The sequence below is a fragment of the Acanthopagrus latus genome, chromosome 10 (assembly GCF_904848185.1).
Source record: "Acanthopagrus latus isolate v.2019 chromosome 10, fAcaLat1.1, whole genome shotgun sequence".
NCBI lineage: Eukaryota > Metazoa > Chordata > Actinopteri > Spariformes > Sparidae > Acanthopagrus > Acanthopagrus latus.
Window position 1 is genome coordinate 6292480 of NC_051048.1, and position 14444 is coordinate 6306923.

Here is a 14444-nt window from a genome sequence, read left to right on the forward strand (position 1 = left end):
CAGCTACAAGTTGAGGACAGTGTTGATGTTCACCGTTTGAATGATAGCTGTATCAATTCCTTGTTATTAATTCATCTCGTTAGCTTGGGATAATGAAGCTGTTTTTTTTTTTTCTCAAGATCTTGTGAAAATGATCTTCTTATCCCTGTTAAATAATATTTGTGTTTCCATGATAATTTCGTAAATGACTTATGATCTTGAGAAAAAAAAACAAAAAAAAACAGTCATTATCACTGGAAACAGCAATAAATGTTCAACCCTTGACCCATGTTGTGGAGGGGCACATAAAAAGCATAAAGACAGAATTACCCACACGTGCACCTTGACTTGCTTTGATTGTCTTGACTATTGCTTTAGTAGTAAATCAGTAAACAAAATCCTGAGCAAGAAACAACTGCCCCACTGGGGCAATAAGGAAACAGGGTACAGCTCAGCAGATCATCTGATGTTTTTGTTTTGGTTTGCCTCATTGCCAACCTTGCAAACCTGACTGATAATGATTAACTTGAACTTTCTTATAAATACATGCCTCCTCACTGTCAGTCAACACACCTTTCCACAAATCAGCCAAATCTAACAGTAAAGTTCCTTCCAAGCTGCAGAATGGAGAACATCTCAGCGCTGATGGTTGTGTGTTTGCTTGCAGGTCTATCTGAATGCCTGGCTGGAGAAAACGGCAACCAGACCCAGGTTACCGAGCTGACAGATGAGGACATGGCGGACGCGTCGGTAGAAAATGATGCTTTGTATCATTTGAATCAAGGGCTTGATGCACCAGCTATTTTGACATCTAACTCAACAGGAACCCAGAGCAGATGTGAGCCACCCATCTACACAGTGCTGAAGCAGCTTGGGGCTCTGGAAGAAAGGCTTGCAGCGACTGTGAGAGCCCTGGAGGAGACGAACAAGAAGCTAGAGGCCAGTGAGAAGAAGCTGTCTGCACTGAACAGCACAGTGACTGAGCTTAGTGCAGAGGATAAAGGTAATTAAGTCTATTATACTTAATCATGGTTATGCAGAGTCATAGTCTGACATGTAAGCAACTTGTTTTGAGCTTAATCTGATTAGATTTGAGAAACCATTTCAGTCAGATTCTCGTGCCTCTGCCCAACACTGTGTCATATGAGCCAAGAAAGCAGACTGTTTTTTTTTTTTTTTTTTTTTTAAATCTGAATGCTGATAAAAATTAATTGATTTCAATATGTGCTACACTGGCACTGATGCAGCTCTACAAAGATACTAGTTTCTAAAGTTTTAAACCATTTGCCATTTTTTTAAGAGGAAACAATATTCAGGTATGTTTTGATCTTTCAGGATGGCCTCGGGTTGCATTTTCCGCCGCATTACCAATCGATGGCACCATTGGTCCTGCAGATGTTCTTTACCCCCTGGTGTACAGACACGTTCTGTCCAACATTGGAGGCCACTACAACACAGACACAGGTCAGTATTTTAGTGCAGTCTTTTGAAACTTTCTTCTTATTGTGTGATATGGTTGGAACTATTTTAAACTTTCTTTACTCATCTCTCTTTTTCTGCTGCAGTGTCCTCTTTACAACACATTCTTTTTTTTTTTCTTTTTTTAATAAAGTACTGCCTGGTAACTGATTTATTGTTGTCGTTTGATGCAGGTTATTTTACAGCACCAGTGCGAGGAGTCTATTATTTCAGCTTCACTTCCTTCTGGTGGGGAGCAAATCCTGGAAGTTGTGGTGGAAGTTTGTACAAAAATGGAAACAAGGTAGTGTCATGGTATGTTACCAATAGCAATCACGCTTCCTCTGGATCTAACAGCGCTGTGTTGCAACTACAAGTTGGAGACAATGTTAATGTTCGTCTTTGGAATAATAGGAGGATCAGTGACAACGGAAATAAATACTCCTCATTCAGTGGATTCTTGCTCTTCCCTGTGTGAAGTGTATGAAAACATTGTGACTTCTAAACAGATCATACATTGAACATTGGCTGAAAGATTACATAGTGTGATGTGACTTTCTGGAGCTGCAAGAACTGTAAGAAAAATGTAATGTATTTTTTTTTTTCTTAATTTACTGATGTATGTTGGAGCCCACTGGACGTTAAGACTGATTTAAAGGTTACCCTGCAAAAAAGCAGCATGTCAATATTGTTCTGTTTCAATATCAGTTGTTCTTAAATGGTAGATATATCATGTTTAAATGTGTATAATTCAAGAATCATCGTCTAATTTTTCAAATCATCACTTTATTTCCATTGTTAAGAAAGGTGCAATCAAAGTGGTCAATAAAGCTGAATCACTTGTAATGGAATGATTCTTCTGCCGTGTATTTTTCTAGTTAAAGATACATACAATACATACATAGAATTAACAGCATTGTTACTAAATAACAGACACGCCACATTCTTGTCCAGTACTGTCTTGCACAATTAAAAGAAAAAAAAATCCTATAATAATGCCCAAAATATCTTCATTTTAGATTCTTCTGTTACAAACTCTTCATTTGAATTCCCTCAAAGCATTAGCAATCCTTCACGCACTAAGGGATGTTTAGCACCGCAATACTCCTCAAATAAAGTGTGACCACTTTTAATAAATGCGTTATAATGGTGTATTTTTAAAATTTCCATGCACATAATATTTCACCAAACCGAGAATCTGTGACAATTTCACACTAAGTTAGCTTAAATCTGTAAGCCGACGTCACTGTTAAAACTTTATTTGAACTTATAACCGGACAAATATCTTGCTCTGAAGCTTTAATGCTTGACATCAGACATCAAAATATTCTTTCTTAAACAAAATATATGATTCTATACATTACCGTCTATTGAACAATCAATAAAATTCAAGCAAAGAAATATATAGAGAATATATGAAATTAACCCTAAAAGAAAAAATCTTCACAAATTTAAAGTTATACCCGCTTAATAAGGGGTGAAATCCTGTTAACTAAACATTTCACTGTATGGCAGCATCAAGTATAGTTTAAGTTATACTTCCAGCATACAGTATAGAAATATATTCATTTCAGCGAGTGTTTCTTCGGTGCAGTTTTGTCAGACATTTCAGACACTATAAGATACCACTCGTTTGTATTGTTTACCAGGTGTACAGTGTAGAGCGATGACTTTTCTCCTCAGCGGAAGGTGATGAGGTATTCTGGGTAGGCCTGGTCATCGTGGAAGATCACAAACATGGAGGGCTGCTGCTGGTTGTTCACCACACTGTCGAAGCAGTCGGTGGGGTCTGAGGCTCGAGGAGGGGGGCTTATCGTGGCCTGATTACCGACTGTGTAACGGCCGGTCAGGACACGGGCAACATACAGCCGCTTCAGGCCTGCCGCGTCTGGCGGGGAATATCTTCCTGCTGAATAATTTGCGTTGACTGCGAAGTAAACTCCCCTCCCATACACAGCAGCTGTGATAGAGATATACAAGGAAGAAGACAGGTCAGCTTAAAGGAACATTTCAAACACATCAACATTTTGGGGGAGGATTAGGACTTCTGCTAGAGCCAGAGTTCTGACTTTTTGTTCATACTACTGAGTTTTTTTCTTTACTCTAAGCTCAGAGCTCTGATTTTTCAGGATTCAGGCTTTCTCGGAATTATGACTTTGAATGTGCCATGTGTAAGAAAAGTTGATTTTGAGTCTCATTCCACACTTGTCAAAAAACTTGCTCTCTGTGAACTTTTCTTACAAATAACACCTTTAAACTCAGAATTCTGACTTCTTTTCTCTTTTAATTTTGACTTTTTATCAGAATTTTGACTTTTGAGTCACATTCCCAACACATCAGAAACTGGTGCTTTGGGATGACGGCCGACCTACAATCCCAGAGTATTATTATTTAGTTGGGAATGACAATCAAAAATCAACTTTTCTTACAAATAGCACCTTAAAACTCAGACCTTTCCTGAGAATTTTGTAACTTTTGGACAGAGCCAAGCTAACTGTTTCCCCTGGTTTCTGTCTTTATGCTAAGGTAAGTTTCATATTTACCAGAGAGATATGAGAGCGCTATTAATCATCGTATCTAAACTCTTAGCAAAAAAGCAAATAGGTGTATGAGTTTCATAAACTGTCTGTTTTAGAAACAACTGTATTTTCAGGGTAGTATAACACCATGAGACAATATTCTTTACCATGTTTTCCTGCGTAGCTCCTGTCAAATCTGTCCCTCTCAATAAGGGTGCATGACTCTGCTGAAGTGCCGTGGTAGAGGAACTTCTCTCCCAGGTCTGCTTGACCGTTCTTGGCGAGTATACGTTGCCGACACACAACGTAGGCGTGCCACAGGTAGAGGTTCTGCACACGCTCAATCTGGCATCAGAAAACAACCAGTTACTCAATCTGTACCGTAGATTTTCACGCGTTAAAAACCTGCAATGAGATTATAAGAATGCCTGTTTTTGTGTGACCATACTCACTTTCTGAATGGTGTAATTAGCCGTTCTGAGGAAACCCTGAGCTACACGCTGGTACTCTGATGAGTTAGGTTGCAGTTGGACCTTCTTGAAGATTTCCTCATGCATAGGGTCCCAATGTGTTGGAATCTCTAGGGCTAAAGAAGAAGTTACATAAGTTAATGTTAATCTTCGAATACTCTTAATGATTAGAAAAGCAGATGTTGCAAAATCTGAAGGAAAGTGCAAGTGAAAACATACTTGTTTCTGTGTCGCTCCTCTTTACTTTGTACTTGAGGCCTGTGAGCCAGTCTGTGGCTTCTTCTGCCATCAGGTTTACTTTCACCATCATGCCGTCTGGTGCCATCATATCTACAGACACTTGTTTCTTCAGGTGGGCCTCCTCCAGCAAGAAGTTGTCCCGCAGGCTCAGCTCCTGCCAGTCTCCATTCACTTTCTGAATCGACCACTGGACACTGAGAGCCAACATTGCTTCTTCTTTGCGTTGCATGTCTTCGCAAAGTGCTTCTTGGACTGCTCTGTTCACAAGCTCGATGACGCTCAGAACGTCCTCTTTCAGGCCTTTCAGCACATAGACGTCTGCTCCTGACGCTGACCGATCTCCAGCTGTGTTTCCTGCTCTGTTACCACTCACGCCATCAGGGCCTTGACGTCTCTTGTATTCCAGGCTAATTTTTAACTCTCTGACTTTTGCCTGCACTGCCTCCATCTCCATAGCTCCAAGCCTAGAAAAATGATGCACATCCACCTCTCTCTCAACTAGCTGCTTCTGCAGTATCCCTTCCAAATCTCTGCCGACGGTCCTGATGGTGTCTCGACTACAGGCAATCACATTTATGACAGCTGGCAGTGGCTTGAAGGACAGGAATGTTGTGTCTTGGGGTGCTGAAGTCGAGGAGGTCCTTGAATGTTTTTCTTGCCACTTCTTGAGTATTTGTTTGGCCTTTTCTTTTTTAAAAAAAGCAAAAAAAAAAAGTCATAAGAACACTGTTTCTTTATTTTCTTTAATGAATTCTTTATCCTGCACCTTAGCTGAAATATCTCAATAACAACTATTAGGATTGTCATACAATGTTCTATCAACTGTCATTGTTCCATGAAGATGAAGCCTGTTGAGTTTTGTAACCGCTTGACAATTTCTCTGGCACAATCATCAGGTTGACATTTGCAGCTCTACATTTGAGTGAAACATCTTGACAACTATTGGACTGAGGACTAGCTCCAGTAAGGAAGCTCAAATGCTAAGATAGTCTCATGCTGCTGTTTGTCATGGTCCAAATCACATAAAAGTAAGGAATCTGAAAAATCTTTTGAATTCAACCATGTCCTAATTGATCAGCAACTAGAAGGCTGATGAATAGTGAAAACCTGAAGGAAAATCGAGCCATATTTTAAGGTACAACAACCTGTTTGATAACCATTTGTGAACGTTAGCATTCAACCGCTTCCTAGCTAACATTACTATTTGATTGCCTCCAGCGCTTTTCAGTCGTGAATGTGTTGATATATTAGAATCAATGTAACACATTTCCTATTGTGTAAAGCTATCAAACAGTAATGTTCGCTAGGAAGTGGTCCAGTGCAAACGGTAGCTGTTGTCGTGATTTAAAGGAAAATGGCCACCATGTGAAAATGATCTCAGCTAACTAGCATATGTTAGAATGCTAAGATGATGAACCTTGTAAGTATTACGAGATAATAATTGACCACAAAGTACAAAATATTCAAGCCTCATGAATGGGAACAAACCTCTTATGCTGAGATGGCGAGTGGCTGTTTGTCCGAAGCGATTCTCCAGCTCTGATCTGCAAAAACACATCAAAAGACAGTCAGTCAAAAACAAGATGACCTGACTGATCAGACAATGCTACACATGCCAAGTGATACATAACCCTTATGTTACTGCGTGAGTAAGATTTATATGTCACCTGAAAGCTTGGAAGATTGGTTGTTGCAGGATCACAATGCGGATGAGCGAGACAGACGTTGGTTTCACGTCTGTAATTGCTGAGGTCATGCCATCCAGCATGGCTTTACATGCCCTGACAAAGTCCATACCACCAACACCTGATGGGATATGAAACAATGGCAATGAATCATTGCATCAAGTTTATTCCACCAGTGATTCCATTCATATCGCTACAGTGAACTTTTGTATGTTCCTATTCACTGTGTTGACCTTGAATGCCATTATTTGTATTGTATATATATAAAATAATTTACTATGAGTAATGTCCTAAAATTTGCATACTTTAGTTCTCTAAAGATATGTATATATATTTAGATCCACATGAACAAGATGTTTTACTTATTGTCATGTTTTATTAATGAGCAATGTTATACTGGGTGAGGGTGTACTTTACTTCAACAATGTGGTGCTAATGATGCTAAAGCTCAAGTTTAATAATGGGAGTATACAACAAATATCAATTAAAAAAAAGTCAATATTTTCTGGGAAACACATCAGGTCTGACAAATAACTGGAAACTTATCTGGAGCTTACTACTTCATCCATTAGGCCAACCCTTAGTTTTGACCTAGAAACAATGATGAATCCATAAACTAAACTAGACCTAAAATATCTGCTGAAAAAAATGTATAAAAAGAATTCTGTTGAAAAATGTAGTTTTTACGTCCCCACAAGTTCCCAAACTATTCTATAAATATCACTTAAATAGAAATAGCCAAACAATATATCATAGTCCACATAGGCCCACTGTGGTGTGTGTTTTTTGTGTGTTTTTAAAATGTTTAACTTTAACTAGATGTAAACATGATTTGTTTTTTTTGTTTTTTTTACTATATTTAGGTGATTAAAAAGATTTGTTGTTGACCATACACATAAGTACTCATAAACACACACACACGCATCCACATACACACAATACAAACCAGTATTGATAGCTGGGAAAGCCACTGATCGGTATCCTTTGCTCTCACACTGCTTCAGTATCTTTTTGCAATTTTTCCGAATCAACTGAGGGTCACACCTAAAACTAGCATGAATGATTTCCCTACAGGCAAGCATCCCGGGTCCTGTGGTGCACATGTAGTCTGCTGGAATTCCCACTTTCAAAACACATGACAGAAAAAGAAAGGTATAAACACATAGCACTGGATTTTTGTACAGGATGTTGGGTGGTGATGATGGACATATATATAGATAAACTTATAATAGCAATGTGCATGCCCGAAAACTTCTTAGAAGTATGTGTATAGTGTTTTTCAGTCTGTGCTTACCTCGTGCTAACTCTGCTTGAACAGTGGCCCCTGCTGCAGTCAGAATAGCTTTGGACACACCTGTGGAGGTTGTGAACTTAGTCTTAGGTGCTTCTGCATGTGTATATTTAAAATCAACAGAAACATTCAGAAAATCAATCAATCATACCTGATTGACGATTGATGTTGGAGAAGTCAGTTGTATTGATAATGGCATCAGTTCTCTCATGAATGATGTCTCCATGGACCATCTGAAGCTTGACTCCACCCAGCATGGCTGTGACCTCGTCGTCACTTAACGAGACATGGCGGTAAAACGAAGCTAAAGTCATATCAATGAAACAGAAAATATAATTATAGTTTAACATGTTTTATATGTACATTAAATCAAAAAGTGATAATGATACTAAACTACAATTAAACTGACAGAGAACACAGATTTCTTTTTTTTTTTGCCTCATGTAGCTTCTTGTTTTGGTTTTACACCTGCAGATTTGACAGAACCTATGTACACTACCAATCCAGCAGACAAACAAGTTAGCAAATGCTTGAGGAAGACAGTTGATCATCTGCAAGTTAAGCTAACTCTATTTCCTTCAGGGTTGGTGGTCCTTCTCTGCTCAGTGTGTAACTGGGTCAGGGTTTGCTAGTACATTAGCCTTAACTTTAAAAATAGTTATATGGTAGCGGTTCTGTTTGGTAGGCACTTTGACGTTTTTCTGTCCCCTTGTGGCTGTAGAATGATTATAGCACCCTTAGAAATTGAGGCAAAAAGAAGGTATTAAAATTGACCTTGATCTGGGTTAGCATCGTTCGTGAATCCTCTGAGATGCAAAGAGTCCTGAGCAGACTGGAAGGCCTGTAGCAATAAAAGTGAACAGCAAATAACTGCGAAGTTAATTTTTCGCAGTCAATGGTTTCGATGTAGTATTGTCAAAAAGACTGTAATCTCACTGTGCAACTAAATGTACCAAATTTGAGCTTGTATCATGTAAATAGCGGTAGAGTTGGCGGTCTGGGGGTTGCTGGTCTGGCCAAAGGAACAAGACAGACAGCTAAATGTGTTGACCTCGCCTTCAAATTACCCAGTTCCCATGGAAGTCAACCATGCGTTGTTCTCTTCTTAGCCCCATTAAGGCACAGACACAGGACGTCTAGGGGTTGGCAGCGGATACTTTGGGTCCTGTGGGTTACAGGGTGTGGCCTCTATGGATCTGACTTGTTTCAGTGCAACCCAAGGATGCCTGATCTGACTGGGATCTGGGTAATTTGGAGGCTAAGTTGGCCTATCGCTTCACCTGTTAGTTCTTGTAAGATTGTGGGTTATTTAAAATATCATAATTTATACAACAGGTTATGAAAAGCAGTCTACAAATGAAGAAATTGGACATACTCTTTAAGGATACAGGCAATTTTGTTGTTTTGTTATTTGATCTTCTTTTACAAGGCACAGATATTGCATTTTATTTACCTTGCTAGATTCTTTGTCACTGGGGTGGATTATGATACGGACCAGGAAAGATGTTCGGTTGGCTTGTTTCTGTTCAAATACATGGACCTCCTCCAGTAGAGCCTTGGATACGACTCGGTGAGGAAAACACAGGACGGTACCGGTCCCGAGTACAGGGAGAGCAACTGATCTAAAGCCTCTGTTCTCACAGTAAGCCAGAATTCTTCTAACGCCCTGTCTCAGGACCTGGAAGAATCAAGAATTTCCAAGGTTTATACAGCCCCTAGTTTTTTAAAGTAGGCAAAATGAATCACGTTTCACGACACGCAGGAATCTCACCTGGACTGCATTTCCATCTCGATTACCATCCCAGGGAACAAGGTTGAGGAAGAACACTGCATTAGATCGAAGTCCAGGCAAGCCCTCCACCAGTACTGTGTCACCAGGCAGTGTAGCTCCTCCTGCTTCACTGTGAAACTTTATAGCCAGTTGTGGTCCAACTATGCCAGACAAGATGTTTCCAACACGAGTGGAAAGAGGATCATGGCCGACCATAGGAGATACTAGACCATCCACCTAGGAGAATACAACAGTCTAATGTCTTAAAAGTAAGTAGTAAACTTTACTCTTTAATGATTCTGACCACCATGCTTATCCTAAAAGGAGATTCTGTAACATCTGCTCTTTATGCAAGTAGACCTAATTCTGAAATATCTTAAATTAACTCGCAAAAGTTACAGTGAAGCAGATTCAACATCGCAGCAAAGCTTCTCACCTGCTGGGTCTCAATGGTTCCCTGAATGACCTCTAGACGGACACCATCTCCAGGAGCTCCAGCAGTGGCTCCTCTGGCTGTGTCTTGGGCATCAATATCCATCTGGAACCCTGAATCACTTGGTGAACTGTTTCTGGTATTCATCCCCTGGAGGAGCCGATCACATGCCTCCTGCATGGCCCTCACCACCTCGCCTCTGTTATCAATCAGGATGATTCTGCTCAGACTTCGCCCTGCCTGACTACCAAACTTCTTAATTGCAGTCACAATAGCCTCTGAGCACACCGCTACAGGGACACCAAACAAACCTGAGCTGATACAGGGCATAGCTATGGACTCCAGCTCAAACATTTCTGCTAAATCCAAAGCAGACTGGACAGTTTTTTCCAGTAACGCCCTCTCTCGGCCACCTGATTTTCCACCTACAGGCCCAACAGCATGCAGCAGTTTCTTGCAATTTAAGTTCCCCCCTGTGGTCACTACCACTTCACCTGTAGGTATTTTCCCAGTATGCTTTACAAGAGCATGGCTCTCCTTCTGCACCTGAGGGCCACCTGCTTTACTCAGCGCAGCAGCAACACCTCCACCATGGTCAAGATCTTCATTGGCAGCGTTCACCAGAGCATCAACATCCAGTTTGGTGATGTCACCCTGGCACACCAGCACCTGGAGGCCATCGTGGAGGCTGTAGCTCGCAACTGTTGTTGTACCTCCTTTAGCAAATGTTGCACCAGATGCTAGATTCTGTCGAGCACCATGAGATTGGTCTTGAAGCTGTATGAGACATTTTTGAGAATTAGCAACCCTCAAAATGTTCTCTTTTCCAGATGGACTTAAAAAATACCTTACCGCTCCGGGCAGGTCAACGGTGACTCTGTCCTGAACAAGGGAGTCTAGAAAAGGACCCAACTTGTTCCTGACCTCAGTCACTTTGCCGGATGGACCTTCCAGCACCACCATGGGCCCAGAGGAAGATGTTAAAGCACGAAAGTTAACACCTGAATGTTCAAACTTGTGCAGCTGCAACAATTCTGGTAAGAGTTGTACTAACTCTGGGAAAGGAAGATGGACTTTGCCTTCTACGCTACACTGGTCCAAAATAAACTGTGTGACAGCTTCACTCAGCTCTTCAACCTCATTCGTGTGGCCCAATAAGGTAGCCATGTTGTCTGATCCAAACAAGACCTGAGCCCTGTACTGCCCTTGGTTCATCTCATTTGTCTTGGACTTGAGCTTTTCCTGAAGTTCAGATGGCACAGCAGAGCATTTGGGAATATCAATCTTGACTTCCTTAAATGCTTCTTTTAGTTTTCTTTCAGTTTCATCCAGTTCATCTTCAAAGAGGGTGAACAAACGTAGCTCTGTGTCTCGCAAGTCTATTTCCACCTTGTCATCAACCCCTAAAAAGCCACCTAGCACCCCTGGACCTCCATAAGCTTTTCTTAGAAAGACCACAAAATGTGGACTCATGTCAGAAACTTTCCTTTCTAACACCAGATTCTCCAGGCCAGTAATAAACTCTCCAGCCTTCAGAATCTCCTCCACAGAACCCTCCAAAACTATCTGACCTGCGTCTCCCTGCGTGACTTTCACTCCTGGAAAATCTCGTCCTAAACTGTGCTTAATCTCTCTCCAGAGCAGACAGAGTTTGGCTTTGCCCAGTCTGCGAATCCTGGTTTGCTTCTCACTTAAACATGACCCCTGTTTAACATGTGTATCCTGTAAATCTCTAGCCCTGGCCATCACCTGAGAGCGCTCCCCAACTACAACAGCCACGCCAACCTCACTGTACACCTTCACCTCATCTGTGCTCTGAGGAGAGCTGCTGCAGGACTGAAGCAAGGCTTTGATTTTGTGAGCATCGGCCTCATAGTGGCACATGTAGCGATCAAAGAGTTGATCTACTTTGGCTTTCTGATTTCGAACTTCGTCTACAGAACCTGGTTGGGCTGAACTCCTGACTAAAACCCTCTCCTCCTCTGGGTAAAGCTGGGCAGAGCAGGACAACAAGGTGAGTTCTTTCGCTAGTTCTTCCTCCACCTTTGGACATTCCTTTAGATAACGAAGGAGGTAAGGATCAAGTTGTAGTTCATACTCTTCACCACCTGGTGGAGCTGTTGAGGCAGGGATGGACTGCTGTCTCTGTCATTGAAGAGGCAGATCATATACATTTTGATTTTCCGTACATCAGAAACAGTTTTAATGAGTTATTGATATGCAATCCAAAAACAAGTTAGAAGAGGACTTATATGCTTTTTCTTATTCTTACTCTCTGAGGCAGTTCCAATACTGCTATTTTCATCTCAACCACTCTAGTTAGCAGATACAGTTACTGGCCCTGTTTGCTAGCTGACTAGTGGGAATAGTTACTGGGGACTCCACCAGTTCAGGCAACAATCAAAGCAGCTTTCACTATTGCACACATAACAACTATTCAACATCAGCTAACAGTAAACTGACATACCCTGAAGCATTTTAAATGTTGTGCACAGCAAGAAAGACGAGACACTATTTAAGAAGACTTAACACACTGACCTGCAATGAAGTGGAGTCCTGATTTGGGCTAACTGACTGGCTCGTAGGTCCCAGGCTGTCTCTCACAGTCAGCACCAGAGGACCACCTGCAACCTCCAACACATGTCTAGATTTCTTGAGGACGCTTTGCTGAGCTGAAACAAAAAAGGAACATTATTGACTAGGTCCTGTCTACATCAGCATTATTTTTCTTTTGCTTTGTTTTCAGGTTTGTTCCCCCTCTATCCTTAATGCTTTGTCCCTGCCTCTTTGTTTATATGAATGGAATGAAAAAGTGTGTGAAATCCCATATTTTTCCCTTAAAAAAGGGGAAAAAAGCCCCCAAAAAGCTCCTCCTGCAGTTTTTGAACCAGCAGCATCACCTGAGAGTGCAGCTTTACCTGCAAATGATGCAAATCTAAGAAAAAAATGCAAAATGTGTGGATGCCAGTTACCACCAGTTAAAGACATTTTAAAACAAAAGAAAAGAAAAACTAAGCGTGATGAAAACTTTACCCATAGTAAATCATAAATATGACATGAATAGACATACTTATGAGAGGAAAAGTTGCAACTATGAGACAAAAGGTCATGATTTAAAAAATGATCTCAAAATTAAAACTTTTATCGATAAATTCTGATTTGTATTGCCAAACTTCTACCTTTTATCCCATAATTGTGATTTCAAATCTCGTAATTTTGATAATGTTTACATTTTATCTTATAATTTTGACTTCTTATTTGATAATTCTGACTTTTATCTCATGATTTCAGCTTTTTCTTCTGTTTTTTATTATTTAAATATTCAATTCATTCATTCATTCAACTGGCGTAAATGGGAAATGAGGTCAAGACGCAACAAAAAGAAACATGAACAAAACAAGAGATATACACAAAGGAAGTAAAAAGGTTCACAAAACCAGTGCAAGAAACATACAAAACTCGATAGATTGAAGACAGCTCCAAATATGAACAAAACAAAATCAGGGATGAAAAAGACTTACAGACAGACAACAAAGGGATGCATAACGATCACACAGTGATGCAAAACAACTAGAATTATTATTATCATAATTATTTTGTAACATTACTGTCCTTTGGCTGCGGTGGCAAAGAAATTTCCCCGTTTGCTAGACAATAAAGCAAATCTGATTCCGATTTCACATTATGTGCTCAGGGGTTCATTGCTTCATAACCCATACATGTTTTCAACTAGTGTGCAGATTTCATATCAACTAAGCAAACACGACAACAGCTGTCACACCTTGAATCGTATGAGTGCAGAGGCTGGCTTCTCTCTCTCTCTCTGTTGTTGAATCTTTATGTAATTTCACAAAGTTCACAGACTATCATCATGTGACTTTAACATGATTGATCCTCTGTCAATCCATTAGTCACCTAATGATACAGAACTGCATGTTCTTTAACAGCCTGTTATATAAATGAAATATTGCATAATCACCAAGAATCTGAAGAGTCACCTGGACGGTATCCGATCAGTACGAAAGTGAAACTAGAATCGAATGTTTCTAAATTTAGATACAGGCCTCGACAGTTTGGCTTGGCATAGAAAAAGACACAAAAAACAAAAGCAAAACACAACATGGTATATTTTAGATGCGGGCTCGCAATAAAATGTGTCTAATTAATGAAATCACACTTTTTTTTTCTTTTCTGTACGGGCATACTTTCACTTTCACCAGACATTTCACATCTATGCGTTCAAGAAAATCAACACGTCAGAGATCCAGTTCATCAGACATGTAAAACCAAAGCTTCTTACCCTCTCGATCTTTGAAAGCAATGCTGAAAACCTGATCGTTTACGCGCGTCACCGAGCCGCAGTCGCCTCCTCCCGACTTTCGGCGAATGTGGAAATAGTTTTCGATCTTTTTCTTTTGCTCCTCGATCAAGCCGGGACACTCGAAGAAGACGGGATACTGGTAAGTTTCCCCCATAGTAGACACAGTTGGATCAGTGGTCAAATGTGTGGGCTGGGGGTCAAGCCGGGCGGTGCTGGGACCGGATGGAGCCGCAGGTACTGTGCGCTGTGCAGGCTGCAGGCTCTGGGGAACCCTCTT

At 40.6% G+C, this 14444-nt stretch overlaps 2 protein-coding genes across 2 annotated transcripts; one reads left to right on the forward strand and one right to left on the reverse strand.

The window, feature by feature from the left end:
- Positions 1–533: 533 nt before the first annotated feature.
- Positions 534–2288, forward strand: LOC119027196 (complement C1q-like protein 2). The gene is made up of 3 exons (XM_037112164.1): positions 534–982; positions 1315–1443; positions 1632–2288. The coding sequence occupies exons 1-3, from the start codon at positions 604–606 to the stop codon at positions 1913–1915; spliced, it is 792 nt and encodes a 263-aa protein (XP_036968059.1). The 5' UTR covers positions 534–603; the 3' UTR covers positions 1916–2288.
- Positions 2204–14438, reverse strand: LOC119027157 (protein mono-ADP-ribosyltransferase PARP14-like). The gene is made up of 15 exons (XM_037112084.1): positions 14147–14438; positions 12385–12518; positions 9850–11991; positions 9414–9650; positions 9096–9320; positions 8417–8483; positions 7794–7946; positions 7646–7705; positions 7298–7474; positions 6334–6472; positions 6155–6210; positions 4646–5353; positions 4409–4542; positions 4124–4301; positions 2204–3397 (listed from the first exon to the last, which is right to left on the reverse strand). Exons 1-15 carry the CDS (start codon positions 14319–14321, stop codon positions 3117–3119), a joined length of 4866 nt encoding a protein of 1621 aa, XP_036967979.1. The 5' UTR covers positions 14322–14438; the 3' UTR covers positions 2204–3116.
- Positions 14439–14444: the final 6 nt, after the last annotated feature.